The sequence below is a fragment of the Protopterus annectens genome, chromosome 2.part0 (assembly GCF_019279795.1).
Source record: "Protopterus annectens isolate FY-2018-M chromosome 2.part0, PAN1.0, whole genome shotgun sequence".
Lineage (NCBI taxonomy): Eukaryota > Metazoa > Chordata > Ceratodontiformes > Protopteridae > Protopterus > Protopterus annectens.
Genome location: NC_056728.1, coordinates 242,028,040 through 242,046,074, shown reverse-complemented (window position 1 = coordinate 242,046,074; position 18,035 = coordinate 242,028,040). Strand labels below are relative to the sequence as shown.

Here is an 18,035-nt window from a genome sequence, read left to right as displayed (position 1 = left end):
CTTTCACAGTGTGGGTTCTGTCAGTGAGCCAGTTGGCAACCCATTTTGTGACATAGGGATTTATACCAAGTTTAGTGAGTTTATCTATAATTCCAGAGTGGGGGATGGCATCAAAAGCCTTTGTGAGATCTAGATAGGCTGTGTGAACCACCTTACCCTCGTTTATGGCTTTGGTGACTGCTTCAAAGAAGTCTGTCAGGTTTAGGAGACATGATATGCCTTTTACAAACCCGAACTAGGTGGGGTCCAGAGTTTGGAAATTACCAGTGTCTTTGTTTATAAGTTCCATGATGATACATTCCATGGCCTTGCAGACCAGGCTCCTTAGGCTAATGGGGTGGTAGTTCCCGAGGTCTGTGGTGGCTCCCCCTTTATGGAGTGGGATATCCATCACTGTGCGCCATTCAGTGAGGACAAAGCCTGAGGTGAGGCTATGATTGAACATGGTGCTTAGGTGGGGTGCCAGTTCATTCTGTAGTTCGTGTAGAATGCAGCCTGGGATGTTGTCAGGTCCCATGGATGCTGTGTTCTTGGCTTTGGAGAGTGTGGTTTTTACCTGTGCAGCTGTGATTACAGGAACTTTGCATTCTTCTGGTATAGAGATGGGCCCTTTAAGGGGTGAGAGGGGGGTAAAGTTAGCACTGAACCTATCTGCCAGGATGTTGGCAATATCATTTGGTTCTGTATATTTAATGCCATTGTGCTGTAACTCAGAGCAGATCTGAGTGTTGCCATTGAGATTCTTGACATAGCTATAGAATGGTTTGTGGTTGTCTTTAGAATCAGTGGCAATTTTGTTTTCATAACTAGCTTTGGAGGATTTTATGAGGGATCTCAACTTCTTACTGAGGTTGACCAGGGAGTTCCTCCAATCATGGGATTTTACTCTTTTTTTTTTTGCAACAGTTTCTTTCTTCTGTTGTAGAGTTTGTTTATGGCAGGGACCACCAGATTGGCCTCCTGTTTTTGGAGGATAGCATCTTGGTTTTGTTAGGGATAACACGATCCATGCACTCTTGTAAGTGCTTATAAAGTGTATTTGTGTAGGATTCAGCAGCCGTACCTCTATTGTCCGTCTGCATGGGTGTTGTGTAGTTTGCCACTTCTGTCTTAAGAAGCGTGAAGTTGGCTTTGGAGACATTTTTTATGGTAGTTTCCCTAATGGGGGTTGGGGCGAGATGTGGATGTCTAGGGTGATTAGCTTGTGGTCGGATCTGACCAACAAGAAATTGACCTCTGGTGTGGAACACCAGTCACCCATGTTGGTAGTGGCCAGGTCTAGGGTATTGCTGCCCCTGGTGGGGGTGTGAATAAGTTGACCCAAGGTGTTGGAATTTATGAATTCCAGAAAACGTTGAGCAAAAGAGTTGGTACATGAGTAGTTTTCCCAGTTAATGGTGGGGTAGTTGAAATCACCCATTATTAGGGTGTTGGGTTGTACCCTAATATTTTCCAGTGTATCAAGAAATGAGGAGTGGAAATCCTGGGGAATTGTTGGGGATCTGTAGCAAGTTACAGTTTGGATTGCAGTCTTGCCCAGAGTTAGTTGCACTTGGATAATCTCGGATTCATTATGCTGAGCAACTAGCCTGAAGGTGTGGATATCCTTAATGAATATGGACATGAAAATGCCTTTAGTGTTTCGGTCCAGGTTAGGTGGCTGAAAGGTGTGGTATGAATTATAGCCTGGTAATGCAGGGGTGCTCTCTGGAGCTTTGAACCAGGTCTCTGTCACTGCACAGATGTCGATGTTCTCCATTTTAAGGAGTGCCTCAAGTGAGTGCATTTTGAGGTTTAGACTTCCAGTGTTGAGTAGCATTACCCTCAGATTTTGTTTGCTTGCACCTGTTACAGTGGTGAATTTGTCATTTGAACATTACCTAAAAAAGGCACTATAGGGGTGGCAAGAGCCTTTGCCAGTATCCGGAATCCCAAGGGTGACAGGTGCAGGCCATCTCTGGCAAAACAATGTGGTCTGTCGATCATGTCATCCCAGGCAGACAGATACTGGATTCCCTTAGAATAACACCAGAAGCTTAACCAATTGTTGAAGTTAATCATTTTGCCCTTGTACTGTGGTATCATTCTGGGTGATGGCAGGATGCTACTCAGGGCTAGGGTCATACCTGCCTGGGTTACAAGATCGGAGAGCTCTTCCATGTCTCTTTTCATGTAGTCCAGGGAGGTACATCTCAGGTCATTCACAACAACATGGACAATGACAGAGTCATATTTGTACTTGTGGAGTGACCTGAGTGCGTGCATTATGTGGCGGATCCTGGCACCCAACAGGCAGCTGACAGTAACTTTCTCCTTGTTTAGCCTGGTGAGTGGAACATCAGTGTGCCTGACTATAGAGTCACCTATGACTAGAGTGTTGGGTACTTTGTCTTATGGACTGTAGTTGAGTGGCAGACTGAGTATGTGGGCTGTGTGTCATTTGGGTTGTGTTGGGGGGTGGAGTTTGCTTGCATTTCTGCTTTGGTGGTCTTGGTTGTTTGGGCAGATATTTACTGAGAGCCTCCGCGAATGTAGATGTGTGTTTTGTGCTTCTGTATGTGTGTTTTGGTGGTGTAGGTTTTGAGGGACTATGTGATGATTGTGGTGCGGTGCAAGTGTTTACCTTCTCCTCTTGACTGTCTAGTCCAGTCTTCGGTGAAGAGAGCTTTGCTTCCAGTTTGACTATATAAGTGCTATATAAATATATAGGTGGATTATCTTCTAATGATCACATCAAAAGACTGCAGTCATGTATAATTTGACTGTATAATATTTGACTCTTAAATTATCTGACTGAAAGATTGACATCCTGCTAATGGTGTATTCCAAATTATAGTTGTGATTTCCTGAATCAGTGATTCATGTGAACTACATCTGATTTTTCTTTTGTACTTGGTTTGTCTGATGTCTTTTGACTCGGTCCCTTCAGTTACCTCTCTTCTGTGCCCTCTGTCAAGCATAAGAAGTGATTGCTTTTCATAAGTTTGGTGTTCCTGTATAACCTCTCTACCTCTTAGCACAAGAAATCTGTACAGTCAGAAATTAATGGGGGAGAAAAGAGTCCCAAAAATAGGGACAGATTTTAAATATTGCTGTTATATCAACTTAGAATAACGGGTTTGCATTAGCGTGCATTTTCTGAAGAATGTTGAACTTGAAACTCAAATGTCTGTCTTTATTTAGTTAATTCAGTCTTCAGTAATTTGCAAGAAAACTACAAATTTTATGACACAGTCCAACAGTGTAAGGTGAAAATCTAGACCATGGAGAGGTATGTATTCATGGCAGTTGAATGTTAGGAAATTGGAGCAGTTGTTTACCTCTCTCTCTCTAATGATAGTTTCCCTGTGGTTAAGCAGAATCAGTGTTAATGGTTGGTTCATTGCATTACATTTCACTGTAATAAATAGAAGTAGAAAGGCAAATCTGGATACACTCCTCTTGGGCTGCAAATGTTTTTACTCAGCAGTGTTAGCAAATGTCCCTATGTTTATGAAACTCTGTAAATTAAATATATAATCCAGTGGAGAACAGATCTTGTGCTGACCGTCCTCCCTGTTTGCATGAATATTACTTGGAAATAAATCAGTTTATTAGGAGTTACTGCCCAAATGCTTATACTCAAGTTATAGAATGCAGCCATGAGAAGTACTTGCCAGAAAAGTAAATCTGTAAATGAGAAGTCTTGCAGACGTCCGCTGTACACTGTTCTTGTTTCAACAAGTTCTAGTCTGGAAGTGTTTGTGTTTTTATTTAGTTTTTCCACAATAAATTGAGTGTTATTTTAGGGTCTAGTGTTAATATTTTGATGGCATAAATAGTATTACAGTTAACTAATTTGGGCACCTATCACTACTATTTTATGGGCAGCACACCATTCTGCAATCAAAACCAAGGACCAGATGTACCAGGACTGTAGTTATATTAATTTTTGACAAGTTATTAAATACGTAGTTTTGTGTGTGTGTGTGTGTGTGTGTTGTGTTTTTAATTTTCACTCAAAGCTACTGGCAGTGTGGAATGTGAAAAATGGAGACTGATTGGTGTGACGTGTCAGTGAATGTTTTGTTAGAGATGTTTTTAGTTTGCATTTGTGTTCACTTTACAGTCTGGAATTTACTGAGAAGGGCTTAAAGAATTTCTTATCAGAAGTGTTTTCCATTGTCCATTTATCTCCTTGTGTTTGTTCAACAGTTGTTAATACAGGATGTGTAAATATAAGATACTTTCAGTCTTTATGACAGAAGGCTGCAGTGAATGAAACAGGAAAACTGATTTGGAAAATTTGCAACTTGCCACTAATTTGTAATAGAAGAATTCAGTTATGGCAGCCACCCTTTAATTTCACTCTGAGAAATGAGCATTGCTTTGACACTAAAGATGAACTGAATCAAAATACATGCATGGATAAATTACTGAAGTACTTGGTATAGTGTTCCCACTGGAAGAGAAAGGCTTTAGCTGATGATATATTCATTGTTTGACAAAGTTGCTATAATGTGTACAGTTTTGTGGAATATTTATTTATTTTTATTTTACATTTGTTAACCGGGAGAGTCCGACTGGATACATGTCCATTTTCAGCGGAGGCCCGGGGAGAAAAGCTCCAGGTACATAACAGACATATGAACATTGTTAATGCAAAAAAAAGGAAGATAGTTGAGTTCTAAATACAATATAAAGATACATTACATCTTGGGAAAAAAATAACAGCAGCATATAAAAAAAAACATAGGTCAGTTACAAAGGAGAGGCTTGTTAAAAAGCGGTTAAGGATAGTGAGGTAAGAGAAGGGTAAATGATAGTGGTTAATCAGGTTTGGAACAGGGACATTGCCAGAGAGTATTGAGATGGGGTTTAAGCTTTTTTTGAATTGTAGGAGTGAAGGTACTGAGGTGAGCATGGTGGGTAGGAGTTCCACATTTTACCTACAAAGTTTGAGAATAGAGAATCCCCAGCAGAATTATTGGCTTTGGTAGTTTGGTGTGGCTTTGGTAGATCTTGAGCTATTGGAGGATTGGAGGAGATTGCAGGTTAATATAGGGTGGTTAAGCTAGAATTGAATGATGTTTATGATGTTTTTCAGAGGCTGGTGTTTTCTCTGGGTGATACAGTATCTGGTGAGTCAGCTTTGAGTTGGTTAAAATGGAATGGATATTGCAAAACTCTTAACCACCCTATTAAGCCTGCTAGTGCAGTGGTGCTGCTCAAAGGTGGAAATCTGGCATATTTGATTGTGGCAACGAAGCTAGCCGTTTGATTGTAAGAAGAAGTTGTCAAGTTTGTTGGAAAGGGTTGTCTGTTTAGGCTTGTAAAAAGGGGAGGCATAGAAAAGAGTTGATAATAGCAGGTGTGTGCTGGCAATTGTAATTTTAAGAAGGAGGAGTGAGAAAGTGTTTTACTTTATAGAGAGCTGCTTTTATTGATCGTTTTTGATGGTTAGATTGAAATGGGTGTCAAATTTTAAAGTGGAGTTATCAATGGTAACACCTAATAGCTTTGTGAGCTTCTCTTGTGATATAGTGATTCCATTTGGAGGATGTAATCAATAGAGAGGTGGGGGAAGAGTCTTGTTAAGTGGGTGAGGAAAGCAAGGTTTTGTTTTTGGTTGGGGTTGAGAACTAGTTGGATGACTTGGTAGAACCATTTTTTCGGTTTAGGTTGAAGGTGTCTTGGGTTGAAGCAGTTGGAGGTTTGCCAGGTTGGAGGCAGTGCTGATGATGGCTCTAATCATCTGCATATTGAATGCATGTGGCATGCAGGGGTGATTGTGGGCAGGTCATTAACAAAGATGGTGAAGAGAAGAGGGCCAAGAATAGATCCTTGGATGACAGAAGGCTGCAGTGAATGAAACAGGAAAACTGATTTGGAAAATTTGCAACTTGCCACTAATTTGTAATAGAAGAATTCAGTTGCAGCAGCCACCCCTTTTCACTCTCACTGAGAAATGAGCATTGCTTTGACACTGCAGATGAATTGAATCAAAATACATGCATGGATAAATGACTGAAGTACTTGGTATAGTGTTCCCACTGGAAGAGAAAGGCTTTAGCTGCTGATATATTCATTGTTTGACAAAGTTGCTATAATGTGTACAGTTTTGTGGAATAAAAGAGGAGCAGTGACTGTAACAACCAACAGAGGAGGTGGTTGAGTATTTGTGTCTTATGTAGCTTCATGCTAGAGAGGGTTGGACTCTGACATTCGACCCAGGCAGTTGGGGTATGATTAGCAGCTACAGCACTGGAGGAGCAAGATGCATGACCCACTGACCTCCATTGGAGTGGTGGAAAGAGTACAAGCCCTTGTAGGCGCAATAGGAGATGTGGTTTCCCTAAAGGAAACCAGGGGTAATCACTTGCCATTCTTCGGAGGTAAGAGAAGACCTGATCTAGGGGAAAGCCCTTTGTAGAAGTAAGGGGACATCCTGCACAGACAAACCATTGCACATTCCCAACCCTGCACTATGTCCACTGCATATGAGAAGGTCAGGGCCAAAGACAGAAAAACCATCATGATGGCTCTTTGAATGCTGTCCTCTCCTGCTCAATCCCTGTCCTGTGGCTAGAGAAAAATGGTCTGACAGTGGGGGCAAAAAGCACAAAAAAAGAGACAGGTGAGAGATACGGCTAAAAATTTCATGATTAAATTGAAAAAAACACTGCTTACAGGCCCTGAAGTAAATAACTGTTAGAAAGACATAACCAAACACTCACAGAAATGTTATTAAAGATTAAACGGAAAGCATATGTGTTTGACCAAGTGCTCTAGACTGGACTGTTATAATAAAGAACTTGATATGTAATCTACATGTTACAGACAAAATTCCAAACTTTCCTCAATATTAATTGATAAATCACTTGCATTTGATAGCACTGTAACGACAGCATACCTCTACATTACATGTTGCACAGAGATTATTCACTTTAGCAGGATACTCACACAGCCTATACAGACCTTTGCACAATGCATAAACTTTGTGGTCTACATAATAAAGATACAAGAAGGGAGGCAAGGGTTGATGACTCTACAGAGTGCAAGAAATCCTGTCATTGTCTGTGGAGAAGATGGTGTGGTGAACCTTCATAAGATGCAGAGGTACTTGGGTGCACTCAGGAAAGTGAGTGCACAAGACAGTGATGGAAGTTTGTCTGGGCAATGCATCAGTATGGGTGTCACAAAGAGAGCAGATACAGACTTTATAACCAAAGGTCATGTGAGTGTTTTTGCATTGTACATGTCCTACTTTTTATGTAGCAATGAGGGGCTTACATTGAAGATGTACTGTTAAAGGCCAAAAGACAGCACTTTACAGACCTGCTGTCATGGTGAGTATCTCACACAGTTTTGCTTTACTATTTGTGAACTGCTGTTTTAGTACTTTATTTCTTTTGCAGCCTAAATACGTAAGCACTTGTTTCCTTAGGTCGATTCTGTGCGAGGACTGCTCACCAGAGAAACTTGATGATGGAGCTTCAGATTTCCTGTATGTACTTGCATTTCTGGTGCAAGGTACTTATTTTCATTTTAACCTGATAGACTGCAGAAGGTGTATTGCTTTGTGGCTTTTTTTTTCAGATGAATAAAATACTTAGGTGCTTTACTTAGCCAGATTTACTCAAGTCTGGGGACAGCTACAGGCTGCAGCCATGTATTGTGTACAGGTTTGGAAACGACTGCAACAATGTGTTGCATATTTTGCTTGGGTGACGGAGTTTATTTTCCATATAAAATCTCCAATCATTGCTTTGGCAGTGCTGTGAGGCAATCCTAAATAGTTTAAGAAATGTGAAGAGCATAGTGTTGAGTTTTCTGACTACCCTTGACATGTTGTTTATCAAACCGGAAGTCCTTCTGTATCACTGTTGCAGTATTCTTAATCTTAGGGATTTCCTGCCAAGGATAGCCCAACGTCTGATCAGTATACCAAAGCCTTTTAGATCTTGTATGTGCTTTACATCAGACTTAAGCTCCCTGTACAGGACATAGGGCTTAAAGGTGACACATGGATGCAGTTACCCAGAGCTTCTTTGCCAGCAGTCCGAATGTCATCATTGCTTATTAGTCAGAACACCCTTTGCTGAATACCTAGCCATCAGATGTGCCCCATTGGGGTCTTTTTTTCTTTCTACTGTTCGTTTTGTTTTCCTTTGGTTATCTGGAGTCATTCTCTTATCAGGAAGTTTTTATGTTTCTTCCTCTCATTTTTAGTTCTGTGCTTTGCCATTTGGCCTGTCTACTGCCACAAGGGTCTTCATAAAATGTCTAGCTCCTGTGATTGCCTTTTGCAGGCTCCAAGACATTCAGATTTGTCCTTATTTAGATGACCTGTTGATTCAGATACCTTCTCCCAGTTCCCTGTTACAGGCTTTCGAGTTCACCATGTCTCTCCTTCAAAGTCTGGGGTCACTATCAACTTCCAAAAGTCTGTCCTCACTTCTTTTCAGGATCATGTGTATCTGGGCTGCAGGATTCAGGCAGTGCCAGTATTGGCCTGTGTTCCACTTCCAAGGTTTTGTCCTTGACAGCTTTCTTTCACTCTTTTCTTCCTCTGCCTGCCATTGCAGCCAGAATTCATGGGCTCTTCTATTCTAATGCTCCCTCTGCATATATGAAAGCTTCAGTGGTACCTCTAGTCAGTTTTGCTTTAGCATTGCCACCCTCTGGATTTCAGAGTGCCTCTCCTTCCATGTCTCGAGAGGGAATTCAAGTGGTCAGTTCAGCAACTTACCCTCAACCCAGACCTGCCCTTTCAGCCTCCAGTTTCTTCTCAAGAACTGTTCACCAATGCCTCAGACATGAGGTGTGGGGCTCCATGTTGTCACCTAAAAGTTCAAGGTCTCAGCACCCCCTCCCCCAATCAGAAGTCAGACCATATCAACATCAAATCGATGAAAACTCTGATTCTGGCCCTTCAGGCTTTTCACCCCATACTCTCTTCAGGACCTCTGAAGGTTTAGACAGACAACACCACAGTGGTGTGGTATGTCAACAAGCAGGGGGGCACAAAGTCTTATCTTCTTTGCAGGCTAGCTGTTTAGGCCTGGCATCTGGCTGTCAGTCATCAGCTAACTCTTCAGGCAGTGTATATTCCTTCAAAACATAATCTATTGTCAGACTCCTTGAGCAGGTCCAAAACACAGGCTCACAAATGGGTGCTTCAGAGATGTGTTTCTGGATGTAGTCCATCTGTGGGGTATTCCCTGGGTAGCTCTTTTTGCCTCCCCTCTGAACAGACAGATCCCTCTTTTCTGTTCCAGTGTGCCATGCCATCTGATGTGGAAGACAGATGCCCTTTCATTCCCTTGGGAGGGGATGTTTCTCTATGCCTTACCTCCCCTTCCTCTACTTCCAAGAGTCTTGCAGAAGATTCAGCTGGACTCCCGAAAAATCTTGCTAGTGACTCCATTTTGGCTAAGACAGCACTGGTTAACTCTCTTAATGCATCTGGTCAGGGGCAATCACCACAAGTAACCTCATCAGTTGGACCTCCTCACACAGGACAAGGAATTGCTCATCCATCCTTACTTGTCCACTCTTAACTGACACTATGGGTGATAGGGTTTTGATCCCATTTTAGGCACCTCTTTCCTGAGGATGTGCTCAGAGTTTTACAGGAGGCAAGAAAACCTGTAACCAGAAAGTCTTGTATGTCCAAATTGAAAAGATTTTCAGTCTGGTGTCATGCTCATAGCCAAAATCCTTTTACATTTGGGGGGGGGGGTCCCTCTGGTCCTCTCCTATTTGTGTGAGTTGCTCCAGTCAGGTTTGGCCTATTCTTCTGTGAAGGCCAACTTTTCAGCTATTTCTGCCTGTCTGCCTTGAATTCTCCTTTGGCTTCTCGTTTTGAGGTCAAACAGTTTTTTAAAAGGTATCCCGCATCTTAGGCCCCCAAGGACGCCTATTCTTCCTCCTTGGAACCTTACTTTTGTTTTGGGGAAAAATGACCCAGGCGTCTTCTGAACCTGAGTTTCAGCTTCTCTGCAACACTGTAGCTGGAAGACTGTCTTGTTCCTGGCTCTTACTTTGGATCGGAGGGTTTCTGAGTTTCAGACCCTTATGGCCATTCCTCCTTTTTTGTTTTTTTTTTCACAGAGACTAGGTGTTTCTTCATACCAGTCTTTCCTTTATGCCCAAAGTTGTCATTGAGTTGTCCTTAAATCAGGCAGTACTACAACATTCCTTTTTTCCTTCTCCCTTAGTCTGCTAGAGAGAGGGTCCCACATACCTTAGATTTACACAGACAGCTCAGGTGTTATTTGGATAAAAGTAAGACCATTCATAAGTCTGACCAGCTTTTTTTTTTTTTTCATCCTAGGACTTTGGGTTTATCTGTTTCCAAGCAAACAGTCTCCTGGATTTCTAAGACCATTTCTTTTTGTTATACTTTTCATGGCTGTCTACTTCTGTTAGAGCCCATTTCACTAGGGCTGTTGCTTCTTCTGGTGCCTTCTTCAAGTATTTGGTACCAGTTCCATCCTTGAAGCTGCTACTTGGTCCTCAGTGCTTACCGTTATGAAGTGTTATAAATTAAATATGATTTCTAGGGTCATAGCAGGTTTTGCTAGGGCTATCTAGCATGGATTTGTTGAGGGGTCTTCCTAGCCATCCACCTTCAACTCTTTTTCTTGAGATTTTGTACCCTCCATAAGGTTAAAAATACTGCAGCAGTGAAATGGAAGGACACAGTATAGTTGTGTGAAATCTTACCATAACCGTTGATGTCCTCTTCACTGTTGCATTATTTGGTCCCTCCCTCCATCCCCCTTTTTTTCTTTGGGGTTTTCATTAGTTACCCTCCTGGCTGATGGGCCCCCTTTTTCCTTCTCCATTTTCTCCATTTGGATGGGCATGGCCTTCTTTTTGTCCTATGGAGACTCTACTGTACTGGGGCAATTCATTTCTGGGTAAATGTGTCCGTACATCACCTTTATGTCCTACATCTTGTGTGGGGAGCATAAGTGTGATTTATGGCACATACAAGATCTAAAGGTTTTGGTATACTGGCCAGACATTGGGCTGTCCTTGCCAGGAGATCCCTAAGGTTAAGAATACTACAACAATGAAGAGATGGACATCTATTGTTATGGTAACATTTTAAACAACTGTACTTTCATGTGTCTTAGTGTGGGTAGGGGTAAAGCATTGGAACCCGTATAACCCATAGTAATAAAGCCAATGCAGTACCTCCTCTGATGGCATGGATGAGCCTGTGCAGTGCTTCCTGTCAGAATACATGGGGCCACATGTTGGGAATTTAGTTAATGTTGGCTGGTTACAGAACAGCTTACAGACTGACTAAATCTTGGCAGTTTGAATGATGCACCATTCATTAGGTGGTGAATATGAGATAACTTTGTTCACTAAATGAATGGGAATATTCTGTCATTGCCTCATATAATAAAAAAAAATAAAACAATGATTTGACATGGAGGACCCTCCTTGTTGGGAGGAGGAAGGGTCCCACTGTGAGTTTACCTCATTGCCTTTTGGTTTACTTGATGCATCCAGAGCGTTCACCAAATACCTTACTGTAGCAGTAGCACACTGTTCACCTCTGTTTTTATGATTGCTTTTTCCAGGCCCAAACTCAAGTGAAGATGCAAAGGGCTCTAGTTTACAGAGTGGAGTTCAGTCTCAGCCAGCCAGAAAATCCAGCCTGCGCTCAACCCAGAGAATGGTGCCGTCCTAGTCATGAATTCCTGCAAGGCCTTTCTCTTGTTGGAGAAGGTAGTGTCTCTGACAGCCTTCTTCCACAGCATTGTAAAGTCAAGTGGACTGCCAGACAGGTTTTCAGCATTCAGTCACATACCTCTGACCATCCTAATGGCATACCTTGCCAGGTTGCACATGAGAAAGTTAGTGTTTCTAAGGTGCACGTGAACACAGTCTGAGCCACTGGAAACTGTCATACCAGTGTTATGCTCTTTCACAGTAGGGCTATACTGATGATTAAAATAAACACAAAGTCATGTAGGCGTGCCCTTTAGACAAATCATTCCTAGTCCAAGCCTGAATCACAGATGCATCAGCTGAAGCCCGACGTGCCCACGCCCTGGACCTCAAGGTGCAGATCACTTTCAGCTTCCAGGAAGGCAAACCCTGCACATAAATCTCAAAGAAATATATGGGTGAGATTGCTCTGTATGCAAGGTACAGGTCACCTCTTTTCTGTCTGTATGACACAGAGAAGTGACAATGATTTCAGTCTGTCCGCATAAGAAAAATCTTGAAGAGCCTGAATTTAATTTGTAAGGAACCTTTGTGGTCTCTTCAGTTGCTGCAGGTGTTTGGAAAGGAACATATCAGTGGCAAAGATTGTTGGCAGTTTCAGTTTAAAAAGCTACTTTGTTAACATCAGATTTTCGCTCCTCGTTTATGGGATTTGATTTGATGTTTTGGGGCCAGTTTTGGTACTTTTTTCATTTGTGCCAGTGCTGATGTTGTCAGACTTGTTTTTTTGACGTCTGGAGTGGATACTTAACCTTTGGCTTGGGAACAATGGAATTGGCTGATGGCTCAGTGCTGATACTCTCATTGCCAGGACTGCCCTCAGTGGGCTATGGCCTCAGGCAACAGGGACTAGTACAGTCAGTTTCAAGTTCTTCTTCTTTTGGCTTTTCCCGGTTAGGGGTCGCCACAGTGGAACTCCGGTCCGCTAATGATTGGCAGTAGATTTTTACAGTGCAGAGGTGCCAGCTCGATGCCCAACCTTCAACTAAGTCATGCCCATTCATGCATGTCTTTCGAATGCCACTCGACCGCGGGGAGGACATGCAGACTCCACACAGAAGGCACTCCAGCCGTGAATCGAATGGGAGAACCTCTTGCTGTGAGGCAACAACGTTAACGCTGTAGTCAGTTTCAAGTGAGATATCAAAATTGATACCTTTGATGCAGTGTCCTGTATATGTCATTCTTGGTGTCTGTTATTCCTTTGCCACCAGACATGACTGAAGACATTGCTTTGACTGCATCATTACCTGTCCAACTCTTATATCAGCAAGACACAAGGTATGGAATTCTTGCATATGCTCCATCCAAGACATCTGTTCATGCTTTGGCTGTTTTATTCCCAATGTACTGTCCCCCTTCTAGTGCTGCTAGGAAGCACACATGCACGACAAGGCACTTGGACTTTCCTAGAGACCCCCATCCATATATTAAGGATGAAGACGATGTAGATTCTCCCATTTCCGATGACTCACAGATTTGAAGAGGTCCTTGAGATCATGCAGCAAAGAGAGGGATGGTCCACAGACCCCAGTACTTCTCTTCAGATGACACTGCAGGAGGCTTTTCAGATTCTTCAGCTTTCTTGTGTCGTCCTTACTTCCTGCTTGTGGATAAAATGGTTTGACTCGCAGTCAAGACTGCATGTGACAGCACAGATATAGTAGTGTTGGCTCCAAGGAGAGTGGACAGCATCTGCCAGTCTCCCAAAGACTTGAACTGCTATACTGAGGCTCCTGAACCTGATTCCATTATTGGCTATGACTGCCTTTAATAAGGTACCAGCATTAGAGTGTTCTGATATCTATTCTCCAGATAAAGAGTTATGGCTTGTTGGCAGGAACAGAAAGTGCATGCATCTTCCTTATTTTCCCTGTGGGTAATAAACTGTGATTCACATATGGTGAGGTCTCAGTGATGTTTAGCTGATAAGATGGTCCAGTCACTGGATGAACTGCCAGACTTACAGCTGAAGTTGAAATTTCAGTCCCAAATGATGATAATATATTCCACTTCTAAGCTCACTATGCAGCTAGCTCATAAAGTAGTGTGTATTTCTCTTCCATATCTACCTGCATTTATCAGACTTTGCTTTGGATACAAGGGAACAACCTTCTATACCACTGTCTTTGATGGTTCAGGTGTCTTTGGTAATCCATGCACCTAAAAGGTAGCATGGCATTTGAACCAAACCAGAAAATGTGCACAAGCCCAGAACAAACAGGTTAGCAACAAACAGCTCAGCACCTTCAGAGAAAAACAAACTGGAAGTAAGACAATGCAAATCCTTTATTATTTCACTCTGTAATACAAGAACAATGGTATTAAACCATTTTTATGTGGACTGCATCATCGTCATCATCAGTAACATCTCTTTTGAAAAAATTCATATTGTCCTTGGAGTTTTTAGAAATAAAGCATAAAGATTCCATGTTCATTAAAGATTCTATGTTCATTTAAGTGAATGGTATATATCCAGACTGTCCTCTCCCAGCAGCCAAAAAATAAGTAATCCACACACCCAAAAGATTGCATGGCCTTTGAACTAAACCAAAAAATGTGCATGAGCCCAGAACAAGCAAAAAGAAAAAGCTGTTACTGATGGATGTTGTCATTATCAAAAACAGTTTAATGGCCTTATTCCTATATTATGGAGTAGAATAATACATGATTTGCATCACCCTACTTCCAGTTTGTTTTTGCTTGAATATGCTGATATGTTTATTGTTCATTTGATTTCTTTGGACCATCACTTAAGGCCCACCTGTAGATCATGTAATTGGAATGCAAAACCCTGAGTGCTTCTGATGTTAAATTTCAACATGTGCAATGCATCTTCGTAAGGATGCAGTGGCGTCCATACCAGCTTTGGTTCCAAAATGGCCAACAGCAACAGAATACCTAGATGTTCGGTAGCAACCATCAATGGAATGATAAATTCCAAAATGTTCACTATTCCAGAGGCAAGAAAAGTCAGCATCAAATCAGGGGTATCGGTCTATTTATTACCTGAGGCCTTAACTAAAAGTCACACACTGGAGGTAGTCAGGGCTCATCTGTCTTCCTACTTGTCAGCTTGTCTGATCTTCACCTAGGATAAGTGGGTGAAGATGGTGCGGGTTGTAGTAATGGTTAAGTTGTACATCTTACAAACACAAGGTGCACAGTTTGATTCTCACATGGGATAATTGTCTAGGCCTGAAATGCCCCACAAGGGCAGTTAGCTTAGTGCTAACCTATGAACCTGTAATAAAAAAGTACCTAGAAACTAGAAGATTCCTTTCTGCAGCAAGCTGTAGTCTCATTCATTCCCCTTGCCAGCTATCCCACCCTGTGAAAAGAGTGCAGGAATAAAAGAGATGTTGCACATCATCAGCAGAAGAGCTTTCCAAGGACTCTTACAACACCAGAATGGATCAGGTTATTATTCCAAGTTGTTTATAACTCCTAAAAACTTGCAACAAAGCAGAAAACTCGAAACCAAGTTCAGGAGCACCACTGGAACAACTGGAAAATTCACTTAAAGACTAATACCACACTTAGATAAAAATAAAAAAACTTTATTCCAAATAGTCAGAGTTAAGTGCTTTCGTCAAAAGACTTCTTCAGAACTAACTCTTCAGAGACTAACAAACACTTACATACTAATCAAATCCCATTCACCACTATTCAGCTGTTACTTCTTGAGGGCCGAGAACCTGAGGTGAGGCGTGACTGTATTGACGTGTACCCAGTGTATTCTATTATGCTGCTATATTGGGAGATGGCTTATACCATTGTAGGTGGCAGGCGAGGTCTGAGGGAGGCAGTGGTGCATCGTGGGATAGGGAGTGGGTCGCGAGCTAGTTGAAAACCTCAGGCTTTTCCATTTGGCCGGGTTGGAGCTGATTCTCTGCTCTGAGCCCATCGGTAGGAATGAAGGCAAGATGAACAACTCACATGGAACGTTATGGTGAGTACATAACTTCTTTTTTAGTTTTGTTTGGATTTAAGATTAGTTGGGAATTAGTAAGCCATGCTTCAACTGAAAGAAAGGATTCTTGAGTTAGTGTGTGTAGTTCTTGTAAGGAGGATGTGGCACATGTTAGTGTTGAGCCATCTGCATATTGTATGACAGATGCATGTGGGGTGGAAGAGTGGAGATTATTAATAAATAGTGGGAACAGTAGGGGTCCCAGTATGGAACCTTGGGTAATACCTAGAGATACTGGAAGTAGTGGGGAAAGGTCTTGCTGCCACTGTACTGCTTGGTGCCATCCGTCCAGATAGTTTTGGAACCAAGCAATGGTAGACTTGCTGAGATTTAGACCAGAAAGAACAGTAATGAGTTTACTATGTGAGGCCATGTCAAAGGCCTTAGAGAGATCAAGAAATATTGCAGTTACATATCTAGCATTGTTTCTGTGGTAATTATTGTGTTGGTGAAAGACATAAGAACTGTAGTAGTGCTGTAGTAGGGGCAGAAACCATGTTGAGTTTTTGAGTGGAGATTATTAGTAAGTAAGTGGTACATTAATTGGGAGTGGATACATCTCTGTAGTATTTTAGATAGAGGGAAAAGATTAGCGATTGGACAGTAGTTGGTTAGTTCAGTGGAGGCGCACCAACTTTGTGAAATTGAATAATATGGTCAGTTTTCTAGATTGCAGGGATGTGTTTTTTAAATATGGATCTGTTAATAAGAATAGATACTGGGTATGCGATTACTTCAGAAACTATTTTCAGAAAGTAGGCAGGAAGTTTGTCAGCAGCCAGTGTTGTGGGTTTTAGTTTATTAAGCATTTTTTATAGTATTTGTGGAAATGGGTTGAAAGGAAAAGGAGGAGTTGGTGGCATGAAATTTTGGAAGATCAGTGGAAGGCCAGAAAGGCCACTAGGAAGCCCCTAGAAAGGCCACAGAAATACCTCATTAAGAGGATTACCAGCCTCAAACAGATGCCATACACAGTCTCAAAAAACTCCAGCTGTACTCCATTGCTTATCGCTTACTCAGAGGCAACCTCTGCCTAACATACAAAGCCATGTCAAACCCAGACCTGTTGGACATGCTACACTTAAAGAAACCCCAATCCCTCCGAACCACATGCTCCAGGAACCTAAACCTTGCCACCACAATAAACAGAACATGCTGGAGGGATAGATTCCTGCCCCAGAGACTTCCCATGCTCTGGAGCAGACTACCCATTCATGTCAAGCAACGCTCCTCATTAGCCCTCTCTAAAAAAATCTCGACAATTGGATGGGAAATAGGAAATTCATCCTGGGGATCACTTCTGTGGCTCTGCTAGACAGGGGAGCAGGAAAATAACTTTCTTGGGTGGCGAAAGCCAGGGAACTTTTTTGGCTAGGCTTATATAGGCCCCAGGGCTGATAGCCTAGTACCCACCAATGAACTATTAATTAATCACTTAAAGTTCACCTAAAAAAAGATTTCTATATATAAAAATGTATGCACTTGTGTATAAAAAATTGAAATACAATATATATAAAAAAATATATATATATATATATATATATATATATATATATATATATATATATATATATACGCACACAAACACAAAACATTTATAATTTCATATTTTTACATTTTATATTTCCAGAGGTCACAATTTTAAGTGATTAATTAAAAGTAACAGCTGATTGGTGATGAATGGGATTTGATTAGTATGCAAGTGTTTGTTGGTCTCTGAAGAGTTAGTTCTGAAGAAGTCTTTTGACGAAAGCGCTTAACTCTGACCATTTGGAATAAAGGTTTAAGTGAATTTTCCAATTGTTCCAGTGGTGTTCCTGAACTTGTTTATAACTCCAAAGATGACAAAGGACCTTAAATCTATACAAGACTTGAATCAAATAACCCAGTTTATCCAAGAAGAAAACTTTTGCTTGGTTGTGATGCAGCCCATTCTTTCCTTCCTGATCAAAAGGAGACTGGATTTACTCTGTGCATATCCAGGGTGCCTGCCTTCACATTAATATCAGGAAAAAATCCAGGAGGTTTCTGTGTTTTTGGTTATGAACCAGCTATTATCTGTTTTGAATACTTCTATTCAGTCTCATGTTCAGCTTTAGTGTGTTCACAAACTCTTTGTCCATATTTGCAACAAAAACCGTAGGCTGCAAGAAGTGAAAGTGTTTTCTTATCTAGACAACTGGCTCTTCACTACCCAACATGAGATAGTTGGGTTTTGACTTGAGTCTCTTCCAGTCTTAGAGAATTACAGTGAACACAGCCTAGTCTTGAGTAGGATCCCTCACACTTGCTGCCATTCATCAGCTATCCTTTAAATATTTTGTCCTGC

At 41.6% G+C, this 18,035-nt stretch overlaps 1 protein-coding gene across 3 annotated transcripts in view; it reads left to right on the top strand.

The window, feature by feature from the left end:
* The window catches only part of LOC122793047 (serine/threonine kinase 11 interacting protein), a 1,659,807-nt gene that overhangs the window by 1,532,337 nt on the left and 109,435 nt on the right, over positions 1–18,035 (top strand). For all 3 annotated transcript variants that reach the window (XM_044060719.1, XM_044060720.1, XM_044060718.1), the window contains exon 24: positions 7,427–7,512. In XM_044060719.1, coding sequence (XP_043916654.1) covers positions 7,427–7,512 — 86 coding nt within the window. The remainder of the gene's footprint in view (positions 1–7,426; positions 7,513–18,035) is intronic.